The sequence below is a fragment of the Pieris napi genome, chromosome 6 (genome assembly GCF_905475465.1).
Source record: "Pieris napi chromosome 6, ilPieNapi1.2, whole genome shotgun sequence".
NCBI classification, from domain to species: domain Eukaryota; kingdom Metazoa; phylum Arthropoda; class Insecta; order Lepidoptera; family Pieridae; genus Pieris; species Pieris napi.
In genome coordinates, this window is record NC_062239.1 from 12,247,067 (window position 1) to 12,272,460 (window position 25,394).

The 25,394-nt window shown below is 35.4% G+C and overlaps 2 protein-coding genes across 5 annotated transcripts in view; both read left to right on the forward strand.

Annotated features, from left to right (window-relative positions):
• LOC125050054 (nucleolar protein 4) overlaps nucleotides 1-25,394 on the forward strand; it is a 106,495-nt gene that overhangs the window by 4,324 nt on the left and 76,777 nt on the right. The gene's annotated exons all lie outside the window — the stretch shown is intronic.
• On the forward strand, nucleotides 18,292-20,386 carry LOC125050056. The gene is made up of 2 exons (XM_047649623.1): nucleotides 18,292-18,985; nucleotides 19,053-20,386. The coding sequence occupies exons 1-2, from the start codon at nucleotides 18,644-18,646 to the stop codon at nucleotides 19,722-19,724; spliced, it is 1,014 nt and encodes a 337-aa protein (XP_047505579.1). The 5' UTR covers nucleotides 18,292-18,643; the 3' UTR covers nucleotides 19,725-20,386.

Here is a 25,394-nt window from a genome sequence, read left to right on the forward strand (position 1 = left end):
AAACATAGGGTTGTCACCTGCACTGTCATTAGAGACAGGTACGATTAATCAGTGGTTCGAGTCACGCCCGTTTAAAAATGAACGTATTTTTACCTGACAAACACAGGGCAAGGGCGGTCTGAATTTTGAAAAGGTATGCTAATTTCGTCGTGTATTTTGTTCATCTTTATGGTTTTTTCTCATATTTCCCGCCTGTTACTGAGTTATAATGTTTACTTATAAACACGAAAACTGTTCATAGACTTTTACTAATGTTAGTGAAGATAAGAATATCTTTAAAGCGCGGGCATATTTTTACGAACCCGGTATTTTGACAGTACCAAGTTTATATGGATATATAGTATTCTAGGATTAGAAGCACTAGACTGTAGAAAGTAAATAAAATTATTCAAAACATTTAAAGAAACTTGCCTGTATCTTCCAAGAAATTTAACACGGATATCAAACTATTTAATCACCTTCGAAGTTATAGCTTTAAGTGAAGGGTGATAGGATTTTTAAAGGCAGAATACCTTTATAGAGTATTTAGACCATAAGTTTTGACAATTACACAATTTGACATTATGATAATTAATATGACATCTGCATGTCTATTATATGGCTGATTGTGCGGTTTTTTATAATTAATCAATATATGTACAACTTTTCTTTGCAAATAAACAATGTATTATTATTATTAATCATAACAATCAAATATACATTTCTTAACTTACATAGTAATAAAAATTAATAAAAAGAAAATTAAAACAAATTTGACGACTCATTGGTCTAGTGGTTAGTACCCCTGACTGCGAATCCATGGGTCCCGGGTTCCATCCCCGTCTGAGACGAACATCGATGTGATGAGCATTATTTATTATATGTCTATCTATCTATAATATGTATGTATATCCGTTTCCTAGTATCCATAACACAAGCTTCACAAGCTTAGCATGGGACTAGGTCAATTGGTGTGAATTGTCTTTTTAAAAAAAAAAACGTTTGGTCTCTGTGGCGCTGTACCTTTAACGCTGGCAGCATTTTCTCGCTCTATTGCGATACTCATTCGTTAAGCGAGGAAAGCACCAGCTCTGAGATCACCAGTTCTATCGACCTGGCGCCAACTTAAATCAAAATTTCCGATCAAATTAATCGATTATTATTTGGAAAACATGCCGAGAAGTCGTCAGTAACGGCAATTAAATTATAACGCATCACAACACCAAGTCGTAGTCAAATTGGCCCCTTAATTTGTTTATAGATTTTTAACCTGTACAACTGGGAAGTTAAGATTACAGATAATAATAGAGTTATTTTATTAAATACCCACAGTTACTACTAATACGATAGAATAACTCAAAATAATATGCAAATTTCAAAGCCTTTATTTCAACTAATACAAGAGAAAGTTTACAAAAATATATATGTATACTAGCAGACCGGCCAAGCGTTGCTGTGGCTAAGGTTTTTGTTATATTACATAGTAGTAAACTATTCAAGGGAAACGGAGAACACCAGTCATGGGGACCACCATGCTTTTTTGGTGGTAATGCTATTAAATTGAAATTGTAAGAATTGTGACTATCAAAATATAATTAACAAATAATTTGCAATAAAATAATATTTCGGGTATAAATTGAGATGTAAGCTATTCTATCTTTTAAATTAGATAAAACTGCACACGGTGTGCAAATTTGATTGAAATCGGTTCAGTAGTTTGGGAGTCCATAGCGGACAAACAACGTGACACGTAATTTAAATATAGATTAAGATAGTTATTTTTACAGAACTAAAAACATGTTTCCTAGAAATAATATACATTGCAAACGTTGAAGGCTCAGCTAGTATATACATAAAAATCCATAGTAAACATAGAGCATAGAACAAATTGACATAAACAACAAACAAAAACAAATGAACATCTCACCAGCAATTTATTTCTTCATGGAGCGCAGACGTCATTCAAAATACCTTTATAGAAATGCTAAAATCTTTTGAAATTAAATGAACATACATTTAAAAGAAATTAATGAACATTAACAAATTTAATAAAAAGCCCGGCGATATTGACGGATTAAGATTGGGCTAATTAAAAATGGCGTCTGCTAATCCAACGTTGGCTGTAATCCGACAGAATTCGGATTGCCTTGAGAATTGCGTTAAAAATATTGTTTTTCAACCCAAACTGTCTACTTCTAGCAGGTAAAGTAACAGAATAAAGAACATAAAACCTACCGTTTTCCAGTCACTTTTATGTAATAGATGGCAAACGGTCAGGAGGCTCACCTGATGTTAAGTGATACCACCCATGGACATTCTCAATGCCCGAGGGCTCGCGATTGCGTTGCCGGCTTTTTAAGAATTGGTACGCTCTTTTCTTGAAGGACGCTAAGTCGAATTGGTTCGGAAATACTTCAGTGGGCAGCTGGTTCCATAGTGGCGGCAGAAACGCTCAGTTGTGGAACGACGGACATCGAGGTGATACGAGTGGAATTTCGTATTCTGCCTCGACGTCCAATGATGAAACTCAGCTGCAATTATAAATCCGAACAACTCCTCGGAACTCACTCTCCACCGTAAATGCGGCTGGATACCTTGGCGTTGCGTCGAGACAATACGAAATATGTACCATCCGTGTTATTTAACGTCCGTAATTTGACAACTGAGCGTTTCTTAAGGCAATTTCTGCCGCGCACCACCACTATGTGGAACCAGCTGCCCACGGAAATATTTCCGAACCCATTCGACTTAGGATCCTTCAAGAAAATAGCGTACCAAGTATTAAAAGGACGGCAAAGCACTGTGTGTAAGTAAGCACTTTTTAGTAGGTAAAGTGCTGACCTCATGGTCTACGTTGACCTTACAACTGACATTGATAAACGGGATGCATCAATGATTTCATGAAACTTAACATCCTAAGTCGGGGTCTGATAATAGAGTAGGCTTCTACTTTTATCCACAAGGAAGTAATAGGGGGATAATGGTCTGACCTGCTTCTAGAAAAGGATACTGCTGCAGTGCCTCATGCCGCAGGACATACAAGAAAGTAGAACACAAAAAAATCTTAAATGAAAAGCAGACAGACAGACATCATTTATTACTAACAAAACACACACACTGCATAATAATAATGAAAAGTAACAAAAAATTATGGAAAAGAAAAAGGAATAAGGTACATTTTATGTGTGTAATGTGTGTGTGTGGTAGTTACTGACCCTGGCATAATGCTGTGGAGCAGACGTGTTCCACAGCGCTGGTCATTCTGTCAGAGACCCCAACAGTTAGTATGCGCTTCAGACGCAAAAAAATAAAAATAATGTTATAATAATAATTGTAGAAAAAATATACAGTAAGAATTAACAAAGTAAAGAACTCTTGGAAGGTGTGTGTGTAAAAGTAAATAGTTAATAAAAAAGGATAATTGTTACTAAAACTACTGTTAGAAATAGATAAATAATTTTTTTTGGGCGGATTGGAGAACTTCGTGAGATTTTTGTTATATTTAAAAAACAAATTATATTTTATTTTAGTAACTTACCTTAAATAAGTTTACTAAGCGTTAAAGATAATTGAAGACTCTTTGTCTTTTATATTAAACTCACCTTAAATTTACTGATTGTGTGTACTTACTCATTTACCTAAAAGTGTTTAAAATGTTCTTGTTATAGTATTTTGTTTCCTAGTGTCTGTGTCAACTTTCAGAATAATAATTCTAAAATTTATATTTATTGTCTGACGCCACACTTATCAGTAAACACTAACACTAAATCTTTACGCAGTTTTTACAAACAGATTCTGAGAATTTTAGTATGGATTATAGTTCACAAAGCGAACTTCGCTTCGCTTGTTCTGTGAAACGAGAAAATCAAAGCAACGGCAGGACTTCCAGTCTTTTTATTTGACATCCTCTTTGTCTTCGCCTCCGATAATCCATTCTAATAAATACGTCTTTAATTTGGTCTTTTTTGTTCCAAAATTACGTTCACTCATCAGTTTTATACTGTGTTGTCTTAAACGAAACGAAATTCGTCAAATTGTCTTTCCGCCGTCATAAGACTCTGAATGCTTTAATTAAAACATCTTAAAACAGTATAGTCGACTGAATTACTTTAACAAAATCACAACATATCTTTTCTAGCACTCGCACTCACTCACAGCCCGTTTGCAAATTAATACAATGTCACCCTGGTGGAGTTAAGTCAGACTTGACATATTTGGCGAATGGCAATCTACCAATCTGTTAGAAAAAGTTGATAACCCTATGTGCGGGCAATGTAAAAATGGCGCTATAAATCCGGCCCGGGCCGACGAGCGGTCGCGGCCCGCCGTAAATTATGGCGCGAACGGATGGCACGGCGCGGGGAGCGGCGGCCGAGACATCACAATGTCGAGAAAATACAGACTATAACTACGTATATACTAAACTCTATAGTTTATACAGGTTTTGTTGTCTTTGATACAAACCAAACATGTAATTGAGTGAGACGTGAGTACTAAGTACTTGAGAACTCGCCGTATGTTGTGGTTTGTTGAATAAATGTTGTTTTTAAATTTTAATATACCTACATATTTATTTATTTCTCCTCATATGATTTGATCTCATGGAATTAGTATGTACGTTATAAATAAATGAGGCCCAAAGGCATTTTTCAGTTATTAAAATAAGAAATAATAGTAAATTATTTTAATTTTTAACCAAATATATCGATAAAAATTCCTAAGAATAATTTATTTACTTGCTCCAAACATCACTACGTGTTACTTTATTATTTAACCCGAGTACAAGAAACCATTCCCAAACAGATGGGACCGACAAAAGCCAACCGCATCGCATTGCGGGCGTTCGCCAGGCGGCAGAGTACCAGGATCGCAGCGATGTCGAGATATCGTGGTACGGGGTGGGGTGGAGGTAAAATGCGCGGGTAATTGGTTCGCGCCGCCCGAGGCGAGCCCGTATCGCGCTTTACCGACGTCGCCCCCGGTGTCGGGTGTGGACTAATGGAGGCGTGGAGTCGAGTTTATATTTTATTTTTAAAGTGGTGTTTGTGATCCAGGATTAGGGAATGTTGAAGCGATATTTGTGGCTAACGTTTCGCACGACTGCGATATACATTTTGTTGTTGTTTTAACAGTACGAGCGTATTCACATAAGAGTATTTAATACGAAAGTTTAAAGGATAAATCTATACCTACGAATACTTTTAAATAACAATAAAGCAATTTTTCTCTAGAAGAATATTTATTTTGGTTCCTAATTATCAGTAAACATATTGATCAAAGATAGTAGTTTTTACGGAATACTCAACAATCCAGTCTTCAGTTTCAAACAAAACAAGAACAAGTCGTCTCCACGCCAGTCGGCGGCGGCTGTTTGTCATGGCACCGCGAGTTATAGCTATGTCATGTCGGCCACCGGCGCGCCACTTTATACATCCGACGCTACCGCCCGCCACGAGTATACGATGTATACGTTGTATAGCACGAGACCTTATACGTGGAACGAACGCGTCTGTTTTTATCAAGGAATTATTTTATACGTAGATTTAAACACTTTAATTTCTTAACGTAATTTTAGGTTAGATTTATCATTGACTTGAGGTACCTACTTTAAAAAGATTTATTTTTTACAACTGATTTTTGACAAAATTGCTTGCGTACTTCAATGTAGTTTACGTTGACAATTTACAAGTCTGAGCTAGTGTTAGGCAATAGACAAATCTTAATCTATAACGTGTACAGTGAAATTAGTCTCGAGAAATTTTTGCATATGTAGTGGTGTGTATATTACTCAGATCTTAGAGCGCGTTTCCACTATATCGTTCTGGCCTATACAAAAATGTTTCGATATCCTAACATTACTATTTAATATTATACTTATCCCTAGCAACACTCTGATTTTTGTTATCAATAAAAACAAGTTTTTATTTAAAAAAAAAGGTTTTGACTTTATAAAAAAAAGGTGTGTGCGCGATTCACACACGATAGAAGTGAAACTTCAAAGAGGAGAGACCGATATATATTTTTTTTTCCTTTCATCTAGGTTTTTAAAACTCCGGGGGGTCTACGGGGGGGTCAAAATTTATTTTTGGCCTAGGACGCACCGTTTCCGAGATATTTCAATCTAAAGCAAAAAATCGTCACTTGATAGTGGAAAGTGGAAACACGCACAAAACCAGAATAAACCAGTTTACGCTGTCCGCAGGTGCCACGTGCAGTCCGGCGTCAGTCGCTTGGTACTGTTAGAACATAAAGCACACATTTCATTCAAAAATTATAATTATTACGTTAATTGTTAAATTTTGTATTTGTTGATTGTTGTTATTGTTTGTTATTATTGTTATAATATTTGTTGAAGTGTTTAATTTGTGTGTAAGTGTTGCAACTTTATATTGTTAATTAAAAATGGCTCCAGTGTTAAAACATGGTCGAGGCAAGCCTTTGACTTCTCAAACTAAAGAAGTTTTGTACTGTTTGTACAAATATTTCGAAAATGAGTGTAATAACAACCCGAGCAGTATTATGACTCCCACTCAATTAGTTGCTAAATCAACGGGAATTTCAATAGCATCCGTCAGAAAGGTAGTATCAGAAAGCAAATGTCGACCTTCAGATCAGGAAGTAACATTTAAATCTCCTAAAAAGAAACCGAATCGTAAACCTACAATAGTAATCGATAACTTTGATCAGCAAGTTATCAGAAGAACAATTCATGACTTCCACATCACAAATAAAGAAATTCCCACTTTGAAAACTTTGCACGCAAAATTAAAAGAAGATATCGATTATAAAGGTTGTGTCAGCACGTTACGAAAACACGTCATGTCATTAGGTTTTAATTGGAAGCAAACAGAAGATAACCGGAAACTTCTTATGGAAAAACACGAAATTAGATACTTGCGAATTAATTATTTGATGAAAATTGCTGAATATCGTGAACAACGCAGACCAATTGTTTACACCGACGAAACATATATACATACATCACATACCCTCTCGAAATCTTGGTCAGATGGAAGCACTTCAGGTTTGAAGCAACATATATCGAAAGGCAACCGCTTAATCATTGTTCATGCCGGTGGTATGGATGGCTTTATACCAAATGCATTGCTTATGTTTAAAGCCAACCAAAAAAGTGGAGATTACCACGACAATATGAACTATGACAACTATTCAAGGTGGATTCAAACTCAATTAATACCCAACTTACAACCAAATAGTGTTGTTGTTGTTGACAACGCACCATATCATAACTCAATACAAAATCCTGCACCGAATAGTAATTCTAGAAAACAGCAAATGATTGACTGGCTGACATTGCGAAACATTGAGCATTCATCCACGTTGCTTAAGCCTCAATTATATGAACTGATTCTGCAAAACAAGGCGAGATTTGTAGAGTACAAGATAGACGAAATATTACGACAGCACGGTCATACTGTGCTGCGTTTACCACCATACCATCCGGAGTTTAATCCTATAGAAAATATATGGGGGATAGTGAAAACATATGTCGCAAAAAAGAATGTCGCAATGAATATGAAGGTTATAATGTCATTAGCTGAAGAAAAAATGAACGCCATAACTGTAGAGGAATGGAGAAAAGTTTGTCTGCATGCTATTGAGGAGGAAAACAAATATCAGGGTAGAGACGCAGCTTTAGACACAATATCAGAACGAATCATAATTAATTTAAATAATTCATCTGATGAAAGCGAGGATGGGGATGATTGTGATATGCCTGGGGTTGATGAATTATTAGAATAAAACATTTATGGCCGGAGAACACCTAATTCATACACGTCTTCACTGAAGTGAAAACCGGCATTCACTGCTTGTAATATTTGGAACTGGCTTATCTGCCTCATACAGTTCCATAGATTACAATGCAGTGGATACACATTTTCACGTCCGTATTAGTACGTAGTGCGTATGCGTAGACGTGTACGCATTTGGTGTGCTCCAGCCACAAACGTATATTACCTTTAAAAAAATAAAAACTAAAAATAAAATGTTGTTTTTTTTTTTATTTGCTGACCATACACTACTACAAACGCAAAAATTTCTCCAAGCTAATTTACCTGTAATGATGTCGATTTTTATTACATTTTATAGATTATCTATGGATTTCATATTTTTTAGTCTCTGTAAACGAATACTTTGTCGAAGAAAAGATGATATAAATATTGAAATAATTCAAACATTATTTAGTAAACATTTTGACATTTCTTTAAGAGTTATATTTCGATAGTTTGTTAGCGGTAGTCCCGCTCATTAGTGGTGTATTTCGAGTGGCAGTGGGCCGCATGAAATACGATGTCGTCATGTCACGGATACGGTAGTGATGTGCTCGTTTAAGACTCATATCGATTGTATTGAATCTTAAACAGGAAAGTTTGGTAATGTTTTCCGATTTTTAATTTAAGTAAAATTTTAAAGTGTTATTTGTTTTAAATATATATTGATAAATTTTAAAGTTATATTCTTTATATTGTTCTCTTTTGTTACATTTTAAAATATAAATTGTCTCTGCACAAAGACACAATTTAACATTACGAACTAGCCTAACTTAGCCTAACTTAGCCTAATAAGTAATTTAAGTATAACCTAATTTATTAATAAGGATATTTTATATAAGAAAGTGTCTAATAACTCTACTTACAGTTTCTACTAAAGAGAATACACTCTGTTATCGTGTACTATTCTATTTGCTACTTTTAACTAAACTTTTTAGGCAGGAGATACTTAGAAATATCTTCTCCGCTGTGGGGTTTAGTACAATATTAATAAATACACGAACCAATCTGTCCACACGCCATTAATGAAACGTCGTTCACAGTAAAGAAAACACGCTATAAATCAAGCGTACAAGAAAATTTCAAAGCTCTGCCACTCATTACGAGCATTCCCCGCTCGTCACGAAACGGCGGCATATAACGCTAGTGATGTGAATAATCTCTGTGATATTTCTTTGTGAAGCGTTTTAAATCGATATTTAGGCCTTTACGTACGCTTGAATCTCTTTGAATTACAATATTTTAAGTTGATTTATAACATTTAAGTTTGTAGATAGTAACGGTGACTCCAGAGCTAGTGCTATCCTCAAGGAATAAGTATCGCAATATAGCAAGGAAATGCTGCCAGCATTAAAGGTACATTACCCCAGGAGTCAAACTTTTCAAACTTTAGTTTTCTATTTATCAATTTTTACTTATTGTAACTATGTATGTACCAATACCAAATATAATTAATTAAAAGCTTCGGAAAGTGTTAAAAATTCGACATCAAAAAACCCTATGAGAGGTTTCAACGTTTTGTAATCTATCAAAATTTTTCTTGCATTTTCTCTCCTATTAAAAAGAATTCCAAGTTACATCACTGCACAGCGCACAGTTACTCGTGCTTACAGACTTCCGTCGTTAAGACTGTGACCCCTCGCTCCTTAGACCTTCTCAGAAAGAATGGATACTTAACGAGCTACGAAAGGTTAATGATACCTGGGGTATGGGGTGGATTTATTAACTGTCAAAAATCAAAGGAACCCTTTTTATTCTGAATATCGGTTTATATGAAAGAATCTGATTGCGATTTCAATTCATTATTCAATTTGATTGACCAGTGTTAGCCTAGTGGCTTCATGCCTGAGGTCGTAGGTTCGATCTCCGGCTGTGCAGCAATGGACTTTATTTTCTTGTGTGCGTTTAATATTCGCTCGTACGGTAAAAGAAAACATCGTAAGGAAAGCGTAAGCAAAGGTCAGCTTGCCTTAGACCCAAAAAGTTGGCGTGAGTGTCAGACACAGGAGGCTGATCACCTACTTGCCTATTAGATTGACGAATTATCATGAAACAGATACAGAAATCTGAGGCCCAGATCTAAAAAGCTTGAAGCGCCACTGATTTAATATTTTTTATTCCAATTTGGTGGTAAACTGTTTGATATCTGTTTCATGTATATAAAATTAACTAATATATATAATTCTGCTATTTTTTTCCTACTATAATGTTCACAAAAAAGAGTACGACTGTACATTAATTACAATCTAGCCTATACAATAATTATGTTTAATAAGTTAAGTTAATTTTCTACAATACTAATGAATAACTTACACTAAGGTAATTTTCATTAATAGTCTTAGTGTTCTATAATGTTGGACACTATGTTGGTGTGTCCGAGATACCGCACTTGCACTTTTATTCACTACACTACGTTTTTGAAGTTTGAAGATTGCCCCAGCATTCACATGGCTACGTAGCCTTTTGATATTGATAATTAAACGTAATATATTATATAAGACCTGCCTATAATATGCCGTGCCTGTATACATTCACCAAATACGTACAGTATTTAGACGCTTTTGCTCAAAAATCCTTTTGAGTTTACATTACCTGCATAACATAGGATACTTATTTACACAATATAAAAATGTCCGGCTGTGCCATATAAGCATTCTACTATAGACGCAGGCTTATACTTTTTATTACTAGTACTCTGACCACATGTGAAGGCCGTAACTCAACTGCCTAATGGAGAAAGAGCAGTTTTACTGCTGTTTTGTGTCGTTCAAGCCAAAATAATTATAGTTTTGACAGTAAAAAAACGGAGTTTATCGCGCTGAATATACTTAATGGATACGCCGACTCTGGTAGAGAATTTTTTGAACAAGGGGCAAACGGGCCGGAGAATCATCTGATATTAAGTGACCGTCGCCCATGAAAACTCAATGAGGCTTGAGAGTGCGATGTTGGCCCTAAAAACATCTTATATTCATTCCCCAATCCTGTCGCAAATATAAATTCTGGTGCAGAAAGGTTGTTGACTGCTGTACAGTTCGTGAGCTCTAACAGAGCCTCCGAGGTCTGAAGTACTTATAAGTAATTAGTATCCATTAGAGGTCTTATTTGATTTTGTAAGAAGATTTAGAACCAATTTGATGACCATTCACTTTCCGAGCGGGTTGATGACCATGACCATTCCCTTAACGTTGCGGAAAGATGTGGGGTATTTTTGCATCTTCTACCGCATTTACCACGGAGAGTGTTTAGAGAAGTTATTTGGAATATTCCATGCAGCTGAGTTTTATCATCGGACGACATTTCTTATTCAGTTCGACTTGGGTCCTTCAAGAAAAAAAGCCTTAATTCTTAAATTTGCGAGCCCTCCGGTATTGACAGTATACATGGGCGGTATCACTTAACATCAGATGAGCATCCTACCCGTTTGCTATATCAAAGTTATAACGCTAGCTAAGACGAATCTAGACCAATAATAGAAACGCCGTATGTTTACATCAAAGGAATATATTTCAAAAAGCTCAGCGGAGCGTATTGAATGTGGCCGGAGATGTCTTCGACTGCGGGGCCTTCTTGACTACGTTTTAGTGATGGGGTTTATATAGTATCGATAAAAATTTAACATGTCTTTTCTTGTGAAAACAGCGGAGTGGAACTCTTTGACCCCTTCAATCTTTCCTAAACACATAAATCAAGCGGCGGCTAAATACAGGCTCTCCGATAAGCCGTATCTCACTTAACATTTTGACGGACTTTAAATTTTAGCGGACTGCATTGTGTTGACCTGAGTGACTCAGACAATCTCATTTTTAAATAGCTATCGTATATAGAATTATTGATATGATATAGAACCTTTATATATATATTGATATTATACTTGATATTTTGTTAAAATTAAGGCATTATTGGTAGGTACTGATTATAATGATTTACTTACATATGTTTTTAATTCTATGCATTGATAAAATATCGAATATTTTATATTAATATACGCAGACCAGCGTTAACTTCAGTGTTGGACTAGTGGCTCTCTCATCCCTGAGGCCGTAGGACTTGGCTGAGGACCTATGAACTTTCAGTTTATGTGCTAATTTACCCTCACTCACCGGGTAGGAAAACATTGTCAGGAAACCGGCATGTCTTAGACCCAAAATGTCGACGACGTGTGTCAGACACAAAAGGCAGATTACTTTACTATTAGAAAAAAACACGTCATGATGTCTGATGCCAAATAGTCACTTAAGCGTAAAATTTTCATCAATATCAGGGTAGAGAGCAGTGTTGGCCTAGTGGCTTCAGCGTGCGACTCTCATCCCTGAGGTCGTAGGTTCGATCCCGGCTGTGCCAATGGACTTTCTTTCTATGTGCGCATTTAAAACTCGCTCGAATGGAGAAGGAAAACATCGTGAGGAAACCGGCTTGCCTTAGACCCAAACAGTCGACGGCCATACAGAAATCTAAGGCCCAGACCTTATAAGGTTGTAGCGCCACTGATTATTATTATTATTAATGTCAGGGTAGATTTTGATATAAACATCGATAATCTATAGCATTTGACCTATCACTATCTCCCCTCGCATGCAATCAGTCGGGGCGAGCCGCGGCGACGCCGACGCCACTCAACGCGCCTCGTAAACGTTATCGGCTACATCGTAAAAACGCGACATAAAATGGAGAACGTGCCGACTACCGCTTTAACTTGCACTGGGACTGATTCTAAATTTGAATTTATATTCTGTGACATTTAAAAGTCTTCCGTATAAATCGATTGGAAGCGTTTAATAGTCAACCAGTGTTTGACCTTTGTTCTTTATTTGAAATTGTTTTTTTTTTTGGAGTTTATGGCCTGGTATCTAGACCTTTAGGCCATATTTTGTAATTAGAAATAGCAACAAATTTCCATTTTATTAATCACATAAGCTCAGAAACTAATCTTAGCCACCGAAAGATCTTAGACTGTCCTTATTAGAAAACTAGAAGCTGCCGTACTAATATTAGGAATTTAACACATTATTGTAACTAACACAATAATAACCTATGGACTTATGTAAAAAAGAGCGACTATATATGTATAATCTAGCCTATACGATAATTATGGCTAATAAGTAATATTACGTTGACTTAATTTACTACAATACTAGTGAATAACTTACAATAACTTACACTAGGTTATATCAAGAAGTTGATTGCCTCAACATTCACATGGTTATGTACCCTGATCCCTGATGTGAATTTTACCTGAAAGTTAAAAAAATATGGCGCTATGTTATGATTTCATTCGGCGGAATTATGATTTACATAAAATAATATTACGTACTAAATTCGCCCGAAGCCGCGAGACTGGATTGCGGCTATCCCAGGGGTCGTTATCAGTGCCCATATGTTTCTTGCCTTTTATTTTTAACACTTCCGCACTGTATATGGGGTGATTAATAACAGATGGTGGCTTTACGTGATGGTATCTATCTTTACGGATTGATAGCCATTGTTAGGTTTGAATTGTAAATAAAAAATCATAAAAGAACTTATATATTCCCAAAAAGCCGGCAACGAACTCGCGAAATCTGTCTACGTCCGTTGTTCCTCAACTGAGCGTTTCCCAAGGCAGTTTCTGCCGCGCACAACTATTTGTGGAACCAGCTGCCTACCGATTCCAAACCAATTCGACTTAGAGTCCTTTAAGAAAAGAGCGTACCAATTCTTTAAAGGACGGCAACGCACTCGCGAGCCCTCTGGCATTGAGTATACATGGGGGGTAAACTGTCAGATGAGCCCCTCTTCCATAAAAAAAATGTACTAGGATTGGCAAATTGTGAAGAGCGTTGATTTTTGTCTTACCAGAATAAGTTAAGTTTACGGATAGAAATTGTTCTTATAACCCATTATAAAGTAGAAATATATATATGTGTGTGTGTGTGTATTCCTTGTAAAAGATATTTTTATCGCGCCATTGTTAGGATTTTGCATTGGACATTATGCGTCGCTTATATGTCGTAATCAACTTTTAATTTTGATTAATGCGACCGCTCCGGTCCCAGAATTAGCTGTTTTTGGCATTGTTTTCGCTGGGGTTTAATGGATTAAGGGACACAGATTAGAGTATATTTCTGTATGACCCGACATAGTGAAAGAGCTGAGAAATCAGTTGTTAACAATTGTCTATTGTTACAAGCTAAGAGATGGGTAGAAAATGCTGAAAAACTCTTCAAGGGTTTAACACTTTCACACTAATATCAAAAGGACATAAGTCCTGTTCCACGTGAATGCACTTTGCTTAAGCAGCTTGAAAGAATGTTGTGCTCCTGAAGTCGAGGGAAGCTTTGAACTCCAATTTTCTGTGTTGAAGCCTTTCTGGAATTAGTTTAACGTCTTCGTAACTATGGAGGCCGTCCCTAAAATGTACGTTAAATCTCTACCAAGTAAATTAAGTTTTCAAGTTTGTTTAATTTGTGTGGGTAGTTGGAAAATCAGTCTACCTTCCTGGTTTACAACTTATGTTAATATATACAATTCTCTTTTTCGACTATTTGTGACTCTACCGAAACCGGTTGACCCGATTTTATGCAGTTTTCCGGAGGTCGGGAAATTAAATATTAATAACTAAAACTAATTAGAAACTTAAACCTCATTAAGAGCATGATGAACAAAATTACTTACCGTATTTTGGAAGATTGTTGTAAAATATATCAATATTATTGTTAGTAATTCATTTGTAAGAGCGAGATAGCCTATTCACTGGACTTCTAAGTAGCAGATAAGTGTTATAGCCCCCTATTAATATAAAGGAATAGGAATATTATTGGAGAGGTCTCTACTCTCGTGAGTTTTTTTAACAAAAATGTAAATAAAATAAGGTACAACCACAAGCGTCGGGGAGATAAAAAAATAAATAATAAAAAAGTGTTATAGTAAATTATCTTAGCTAGCTAACATACATATTATTACAAAGCCAAAATTACATTGATAAAAGTATATGAAACAGAAAACATAAGTAGACAAAAAAGTACGAAAAGAAAACTAAAATTTAACATTAAACAAACGACAATTAATACTTAATATTTCAAAGACAAAACTAAATTGTTACTGGTAAACAAAGTCAGTCTTCCCGCCTCTTCAAATATTTCCTTACATCTTTGGTGAGGTGGAAACTATCAACATCCTCTTAATTAGTGTTATAGTTAGCTGAACCCGGAAACATTGGCCAATTATGAAGGTAATTCGTGTTCGTACGAGGCACATGGAATAATTGTGAGGAAGATACTCACAACGACAACAAATAATGTTTAATGTTAAAAAAATGTGTTTCTCATTACAAAAAAGAATGTTTTATTTACATGAGAAACTTAATATGTATATACCAACGAGATCCACGTCACCATCAGCCGTCCCAATTTTAGTCTACGAGGCTCATTCTGATATGTATCTTTTGAATTGGTTAAACGCGGTAATATTACGAATTTTAGACGATAATTGATTAAAAATCTATTCGCCCATTAAGAATATCGTGCAAAAATAATAAGTCATGTAAATTTTGTACTTAATTATTAATTTATAAAAAAAAATCATAAATATATTTTGATTTTTTACGTAGCATGCTTAGAAATAATATTATCGCCAATCTAATACTGTCTTGTAGTTGAATTTCGTTGAAGACTGTTTTTGGATTTATAAAAATGAATTGATGTTTGTCTCGCTAAACTCGAGAATAGCTGGATTTGGCTAATTATGATCATAAATAAGTATTTATATATATATATATTTGACGACTCATTGGTCTAGTGGTTAGTACCCCTGACTGCGAATCCACGGGTCCTGGGTTCGATCCCCGGCTGAGACGAACATCGATGTGATGGGCATTTGGTGTTGTGCTTAGGTCTTGGGTGTTTAAATATCTATTTATATGTCCATCTATCTATAATATGTATGTATATCCGTTGCCTTGTACCCATAACATAAGCGTCACCAGCTTAGCAATGGGACTAGGTCAGTTAGTGTGAATTGTCTGTAAAAAAAAAATATCATGAGATCTCTTTGGTCTGTTCTAAATTTTTTGTATTAATTGACACAAATATATGTAACAAATGTCTTTGTGTAATTAAAGAATGACTATTAACACGTAAACAATACAGCAAGGAAATGCCAGCATTAAAGGACATGACACAGGGATCAAACTTATTAAATTTATCTTAATTCCCTTTTTATAATAGTAATATTATTTAAGTTATAAATAACACGACTCTACAAAAAAATTTTCGTTCTTTGTCCTAAAGTTTATACTATTATTTTCCACTTAGTTATGCACAAAAACGAAAAGAAAATACCTTTTTTCGGTATAAAGTTTGCTTTTGTGAAATTTTTTCCGAAGTTATCGGAAGCAAAGGTTAAAGCTGGGGTTTTTGCTGGTCCGCAAATAAGACAGATTTTCGCCGATGAAAAATTTCCAACGTTGCTGAATCGTACTCAAAAATCAAGTTGGAACAGTTTTAAAGCAGTAGTTTCTGGATTTTTGGCAAATTTTGGCAAATTTTAAGGCCATGGGCTGCAGGATGTCATTAAAAGTACATATGCTGCATGCTCATTTGGATAAATTTAAAAACAATATGGGAGCCTATTCCGAAGAGCAAGGAGAACGTTTCCATCAGGACATCATGAATTTTGAACAACTCTATCAAGGCCAATACAATGAAAACATGATGGGCGACTATATTTGGGGTTTATTGAGAGAAAGTAGCTATGAACATAAAAGAAAAAGTAAAAGTGTGCACTTTTAAGTTATTTTCCACTTTTCTGTAAGCTAATTTGATAGTAAAACTTAATAAAAATAATAAACATTTTTATTTCAATAGTTTTATTTTCAATCAAAAATTAAAATCCGAGATTTTTAAAAATTTCGTTCAATCAGTCTTCTAAGCACAAAAGCAAAGTTTTTCATGCCATATATTTTTTTCCGTCTTATTACGACCTAAACTACCGAAATTTAATGCTTTGCAATCAAAGTCAAATTTCATGTTCATAGTTGTAATATACACGTCAAACGTCAAGTTTTACAAGCACGAACTTCATACTGGTGCGACGCCATCTTGTCTAAGCGTTTTGGCGGGATCTTAGAATTATGATTCTTTTAATCTATTTGTAAATTTTCTATAGTTACTAATATATAATCTAAAGTCTAATAAATATAAAATTAATAAAATTTCAAGGTTATAAATCACTTGTAGTGTATTCTCGAATGCGGTAAGCACTAAAAGCCCCTCGTTGTGTTTCGTTATTAATGTGCTACGTGACGGCTCGTATCTTTATGGTTTAATATTTCAATTTGTCGGTTAACTGTTGCTGGTTTAAGAACTGAAATCGTATAGGAACTACTTCTCAAGGTATTTAGACTATTTATTTTAAGAAATATAGGATTGTAGTAATGAAAACCTACTTTCAATACCTGCCAACTTTGTTTAGTTATAAACTTTATTATGCATACAAAAACGTCCCATTTCTCAAAAACTGGTGAACGGATTTTGATGAAATTTGCTCTGTTCCCTAACTTGTAATATAGTAATAACGCTTTATACATACACTAGCGCATCCGACATACGTTGTTCTGTACATTCGTCTTAAATACAAAAATAATTGAATATTTCTATGCACATATATACCAGCTGTTTATTTTTTGTACAGATAAATAACCTAAATACCAACTGCAGCGCAATATGCCGGGCTGATTGGTGAATATAAACCATCCACAGCGCCACTCAAACGCACACAAAAATTCATTCAAATCGGTCCAGTCGTTTAAGAGGAGTTCAGTGACATACACACGTACAGTAGAATCATATATACACATATATAAAGATGACAATATAACAATAACTCCGTAAAGTAAACCTAAAAAAAATTTTTGTTCCTATTATATTTAGAAATTGGTTAAAAATTATTATTTGCTCTTGCATAACAAATACTCAGGTAATTTCTCAGTTAAATCAAAAAAAATATCTAATTTTGTGTGCCTATTGAAATACACGAAACCTTAACCTCACAACTTTATTTGATCTGATCAAAATACAAACAACAACATTAAACATTATAAACTTTTGATCATGTTGAATTTTGTTGTTTAATCTATTACCGTAGAATAAGGTATCTGACAACTTTGTTTGGCATGTGACATTTGAGTCAAAATGGACGACACTGTGGCGCCATCGGACGCTTTCGCGGGAAAACAATTATTATAAAACTAAAAAACGTCGAAATATATGCAATAATCATTTTTTGCATGAAAAATTATAAAATCATTAATTTTCTTTCAAAATGTATAACGCTTCATTGTATACTTTATGAGCTGGTTGCGCATAGGTCGTTGCTATGGTAACTGTAGTCGCGGCCCCTTGAAGTGTGATAGATCTTGGGGCCAGCCGCGCCCTTTGGTCAGCGTGTCTAAAAAATGTAACTATGACCCTTATACAACCAGTATATCTAATAATCCAATGTCAAAAATATACAAATATTATTAAAAAAAACTATTTTTATTACTTACACGACCTACAAATAAAGTGAAATGTATTCACTAATCATTCATTCATCGTGACATAAAGTAAAGAATAACATAAATCATTCAATTCGCAAGTCGTCAATCAAACAGTTGCGTGCGTCGACTCGAGTCCGCTACAAATCTTCCATTTCACTCCGCCCCAGCATCCGATACGAGAGGAAACAGCACGGTCCAAAGCACGCGACTGCGTATCGCCACTCCCGAAATAGCCCCCCGCGCCGCTTGCCGACCATCGACGTGCTTTTAGTATGCTGCGCGCATGCGACACGCCCGCACCCCTGTGTTCCTAGTCATCACATTTCAATAAAATCAAAAGTGCTATGTAAGTAAAATGGTCGCGATCCTAGCCAACCCGAAATGGAGCGAGGACCTCACCATCCAGATGATAATCGAATACGAGAAACGTGAATATCTTTGGAACCCCGTCTCCGAGCACTACAAGAACAAAAAAGTACGCGAACAGGGCTACGTCGAGATCATCAACGCGCTGAATCTGGTGGACGTAACTGTTAAGGAGCTGAAGAATAAGATAAAAAATATACGGTCATCGTACAGTGTCGAGTTGAAGAAAATTCGCGCGGCGCGGAAGGCTGGCGCGCATGCGTACCGGCCCAGCGTCACGTGGTTCGAACACGCCGACAGGTTCCTAAGGGCGATCGTCACTCCGAGCTCCGTAAGTGCTGCCACTCACGACACATGCGCGTTAATGCCAACATTGAAGCGAAATATTTCTGTTACAGGTTGATAATAGCTTGTTGGAAATCGCGATGAGCGACGACAGCGACGCAGTCCAAGATCTGAGCGAGCGAAAATCCCCAGAAAAGAAAAGCCCTCGCAAGCGTAGGAATTCCACTCGGTCGTCTACCCCTTACGTTTTGAACACGCCATCACCGCGTCCCGGCACCCCGTTCGGTTTAAGTCAGTCCCCCTTCGGTATCCTACCCTCATCGACGACATCGTTTCTCAACCCCCCAGTCGGAATAGCCACACCGCTCACCTCACTCGCAACGATATACCCGTTAACAAAACAAAAGAAGAACAACGACGAACGAAGCGATTTAGAGCCCCAAGACCTCAGTCAACACTCTGAGAATGGGAACGAGAACGAGTTCGAAATGTTTGGAAAACTAATAGCCAGTCAGTTGAGAAAATTGCCTCTCAGCCTTGCGTTGGACACGCAATTAAAAATTCAGACACTCGTGAACGCGGCTCGCATTCAAGCGGTCTACCAACAGTACAGCTACGCGGGCCCGTCACAAGAGGCTTTGTCTGTTCAGGCACTCTCTAACGGAATCCTATCAAGTATGTCACAAAGCACGTACTCGTCGCGTGCAATGAGCATTCGGAATGAATCCCCTGACTTGCAAAGGGACTTGAAAGATTACCACGTCGGCTCGGAGCCTGAGGATTAAAATTTCATTTTACAAAGTTTAAATATTTTGTATTAAAGCAATAGGTACATTATGTTTGGGGAACTTTTTGTTTGTTACGATAGTTACGAATTTTAATTAAGTAATGATTGCTAACTACCTCTATGTTTAAAAATATCGGATTATAATATGTGTTAGAATTTAGTCGGATAATAACGATGCCAAAGTACAAATATAAATCTGCCAGTAGATTACAGAGTATACAATTTAAATATTTAATATAATAAGAATTGATGTTAGATCTCGGTGTCCGGCTGTGTTGGTTTTGTTTAAAGATTTTTAAAATATCTTTAAACCCTGTTTTGAAACGAGCTTAATTTTGTATTGTTTAAAGTTTATTCAACTAAGACTAAGTATCTATCAAACTGTTCGGAATAAATGAAATGTCAAAATGACAATACACATGGACATTTTTCAGACACTATAGATTTTCTTTGACACCAAACGATCGGTCTAGTACATTGTCATTGGTATAATAATAATTACGAATTTATTTTCAGTGATACAGTAGGTACGTAGATATGTGAAATGTGATTATTTAGAAAAATACCTCAGTATACCCTAGATTTAACTAAGTATTATTTGTTGTTGTATGTGCCAGAATTAGATTGTGATCTATGAAGAATAAATATTTTATGAATGTCTTTCAGTCTTTTACTCTTAAAGGCTAATTATTTAATATAAACAAAAGTATAAAGTTATAAGTAAAAATACCGTAAGAATTTAGTATATTTCATCGAATGATTTTTGATTTAATATTTTTATGAAAGAAATAAGTATCTATATTCATTCCAAACTGGCCAGTAAAAAAAACAAAAAGTTGTGCAAATAATTTAAAGAGCGAAAAACCTCGTTTCCGAAGAGAACTGCATAATTTATTAGTCTGTGCAAATTGGCGTTCCCGCCAAAAGGCGTCCGACATTTTGCCGCCCAGAAATGGCGCGAAATCGCAAAACTGGCATGCACTGCCACTCGTTAGCATATTTTAAGCTCCGAAATTTATTGTTATGTAAAATATGTTAATAAATATACTGGAGTACACTATAAAACTTCGGGTTAAAAATTGAGCGAAGTTAAACTAAGACTTTAATTACCGAATTTATGACAAATGACCTTTATTCACGTCCTATGTGGCCCAATTTTATTAACCTTTGTTCGTAACGGTTTGACCAAAAACGCCGTAACTGATTTGGCTTCTTTCATATAAACAAAGCTAAACAATCTGTGAGGACCAGCGGCTGTATTTTCCATTTTTATACCATTACATTTCTTAAAAGTTGCTGTAATCGAACACAAGAAACGGATTAAATTTATTTTTATTTATTTTTTTATTGCTTTTTTCCTTTCGTAAATGTTTGAACCTTTTTGTATATATGTATCTATTAAATTTTTGGACATATATTTATTGTAATTGTTTTTGTTATATATAATTTAGGTTAGCTGTAGGATTACGTCATAAATAAATAAGATATCGGAAACAATCCGCTCAAATATCGCACTGAACGTATGCTTGATGTATTAATATAAATCCTGGATATTTCCAAACGACTAACGCCTCGTAGTTGGAGCGGTTACAAACAAAATATTCACCTCATGGACAATTTCCTCACCCTCCATCTCCCCTCGCCCACCTCACCCTGTTTTTTCGCGCGTTTGCACTTTGGGGAGTGTGAACTGAATTATGAATTAAGTTATGAGCTCCAAGACATCTGTCTTTCCAACAAGCCTTGACTATGAGAAACCGGGGAAACTTAAAATAGGCTGTTATCTATTTGTGTTCAAAGTAAAGTGTTATTAAGTGCTCAAATCTATGACATTTTGTTGTATCTTCTTTTTTAATTATCTTCTACCTAAATCAGTGGTTACTGGTTCCCAACGTGGGACTTCCCACAGGGGGAATTTTTAATAGTTAAGGGACATTATACGATGTTTTTTTTAAATAGTTAATTGGAATTTCAGTTTTTTTAAATACGTAATTTCTTACCTATCATTTTCTTAGTGAGCAATTCAATTTTAGATATGAAAACTTATGTATGTTATATGTGATCATAAGAATTTAAGCAAAGCTAAGGAAAGCACAAAATAGTTTGGAAAACACTGACCTAAATGATATTGTAACGCTAAGCGCTGTGATAGGACTTAATCACCGCCATTTGGTGATGATGGAGCAATAGCTAAGCGCATCTTCCTCTCCAAGTTAAAAATATGTTTATTCATTATAACAATGCAGTATTATCTATAAGATTTGGGAACCTTTAAAAGTTTCTCAAGGCAGTTTTTGCCACACACCACCAATATGTGGAACCAGCTGCCCACTGAAGTAATTTCGAACCAATTCGACTTAGGGTCCTTTAAAAAAAGAGCGTATCACTTCTTAAAACCTAAAAAGTAAAAAATACCTGTGTCTGGGTTCTCTTCTATAACAAACTTAATACGAAATTCCATAACATTTTGTTTTCTTCAATTACAGTTTTTAAAGTTTTTAAAACAACATTTTCTCCCAATTTTGTTTTATCAAAAATCATTACGTGATGTGTACCACGCGTGAGTGTATGAGTGAGTGTATAAGTGAGTGTATGAGTGAGTGTATAAATGAGTGTGCATGTTAGGTCTTTGGAGCATCTTCAAGTCTGCGTATAAGGTGCGTTCGGAATATACAACTAAACATACTTTTATCTATCTTTTCATAGTTGTCCCCGTGTAGTACATATTTTGTTTGAGTTTAATAGGCTTTCAAAGACAAGACCCTTTTTTTAATTTAGTGTTAATTCTGGTTAAATAATTTTTCCATCATTTGTTCATTGCATGAACATTGCAGTTTATTTAGACATTTTATATTTATTTTCTTATATAATATTGTCAATGTGTTTTTGTGGTTTGCTTTCTAAGTCTGTTTAGAATTCTGTTTTCATTAATTCTTTACCCACACTAAAACAACGCAGAATGATATTCTCTTTAAACAAAGTCACCCTTCGCTAAATTTATTCAACAATATACAAACGTTACCAACAGATTTCTCGGCCCGTTAAGTTCGTGACTCTGATTATATTTTTAAGCTTACTTCACATCAGTGCATTAATTAATAAATATTTTATTAAGTGCATTTGACTGAAGCCCACGAACATAGGCTTCATCACGTGAATGTCGAGGCTATTCAACTTGACACCACGGGCCTAGTGAGAAGAATGAGTTAGTGTTAGTGCACGTTAGTCTTAAGTGCTAAACAGTGGTAAGTGTAACATAAGAACAGAGTGTCTTCCCTTTAATAGAGACTGTAAGTAGTGTTATTGGACACTTCTGTTAAATATCCTTATTAGTAAATTAGGGACTTAAATTACTTATTAGTCTTAAGTTAGGCTGGATCGTAATGTTCCATGATGTCTTAAAAAAAGATGTTTGCCAAAGAAGTTTCTTCTGACATGTGTACTTTGTACGCACGCACGTTTTTTTAATTCCGTCTCGATATTACCAGGGCTTAATAAAAACTTGTGTAAAAATGCTTGTCGCATTAATGAATCCTTACAGAACAATTTCCAATTCGAAATTTGAATTTATGCGTCGTTACCTTGCAATCTACAATAAACGAAACAAATGAAACTCGGCTTTTCAGTTTTATTGTTTGGTGGTCTTTTAAAAGGCCTGTCAATAGAGCACAGACTCCTCAATCAGACCTCTGCCATTACAAAGCGTAGCGACCGGATAGAAACCGGTCCGGGTGTATTAAATATGTAGGAGGCGAACGCTGGCACCCGGTAGGGTTGCCACTGAACCGGAAAATATGTATTCGAATCATAAAGATACTTTTTAAAGAGTACATCATATGGATGACAATACTTTGACGTTTACTTCAAATACTAGGTACCTACATCAAAAATATGTCATTTTTCTTCTTAAAAATCCCGCTATTTCGACTTAGGAAATAGAAACTTTCTAGAAAAGAACTTACCAATTCTAAAAACCGCCAACGCATTCGCGAGCCCTCTGGTACTGAGATTGGCAGCAGTAACAATTATCAGATGAGCCTCCTGCCCCTTTTCCCCCTGTTAATTCTGTCATATATTTACCGCTGTTTCCTTAGACATAGAAACACTATGTTTAACTTTCTAAATTTTAAACCAAGTTTGAATTAAAAATGAAACGTCAAATCACGTGACGTCACTGCAGACTAATCACAAACGATTTAGTGATTATTGTTGACCTGTACAACCTTCTTTAATCTAACCTCCTTACGTCAAAAAGTATCTGCTCCGAATTGAATATCATTTATAGGCAACCCTAAGCCCATAGTGTGTCATTAGAGGCGGCGTTACGGCAGCCCAGACATTTTTTATGCAGCCCACAAGCCGACACTGGTGGCGCAGACGCCATTCGGGGACGGGTTATAACTAATAGCACTGTGGGAATAGGCGGAATATTTACTTTTTGAATTCTATATTCGAATTTCGATCAAAGATACTTTATGTAAACTGTAATATTATTTACGTATTTTTGATCTTGGTACATATCGTATATGTATATGTGTGGCCATTACATATTCTTCATATAAAAGGACTTCACCGCTAGCTAATAAGCGATTTCTTCCAGTCAAATTTCTTCTAGTAGAGGGTGAAATTCAGAATAACTACCAGGTCATCATAACTCGTATGTAACATTTTCCGTCTTATAAACAAGACTGAAACTTTTGTCTCTTTTATCTTTCAGAAACGTGTCACCGGAGTGATAAAGACAAAACATGTAAATTAGCTATTTATGAATATTATTTACATTTTACAACTAATACATATATCACGTACAAGACATTAAAATGTCATTAGAGACGTCTTAAATGACATTTCCACAGCATGTAACAGTAAATATTATGTAAAAATATTCGTAGTGTACGCTCAAAGTTGGTTTTATAATAATGGCGACATTAGCTGCCACGTAACAGCTAACATTACATATTAAAATTTAGTTATCGCTAACTCTTCATCATTAGTTCCACACAGGAATAGTCCCAAAAAATTAATAAAATCTAATTAAAATCCCATATAATAAGCCCATGTAGTGTGGAACGTGTATTCAAAAAATGAGGTCCAGGCACTTGGTATCCGGCAGTTATAAAAGAGAAGATGCCAACGATTCGAGAATGTTCTCGTTTTTATTCAATTAAAATACATACCAGTATGTATTTTACGTGCGTAGTATCACTGTTTATTCATTAGTTCAACTAAAAACAATTTCTGACAGAAATCCTATTCAATAATTAACAATAATAATAAAAGTATCAAGAGACCACGAGCGTCGCACACAGCGTCCCATTAAAACCGGGTCGGTGACAAGGTGACACCCGGGCCGGGCGCGGCGATAACGGCCCGTATCATGTCGCGATGCGCTATAGCTGTTTGTGTTTATGGCTGCCTGGTACATTTGGTGAATCGTTCGATATTTTGATGAATATTTTTTTTATTCGTCGCTGGAATTCTGCTGATTCTCAAACATACTATAAAATATAAATGAATATATATTGGGATTTTGCTAGCTTAGGTGTATTCTTAAAGAGACTTGTGATTGATTAAGCTTAATTAATATATTAAGTTGTGATAAGATAAAGAAAAATATGTTGTACAAACAAAAAAATTTCTTGAATATACTATATTATGTTATATATAT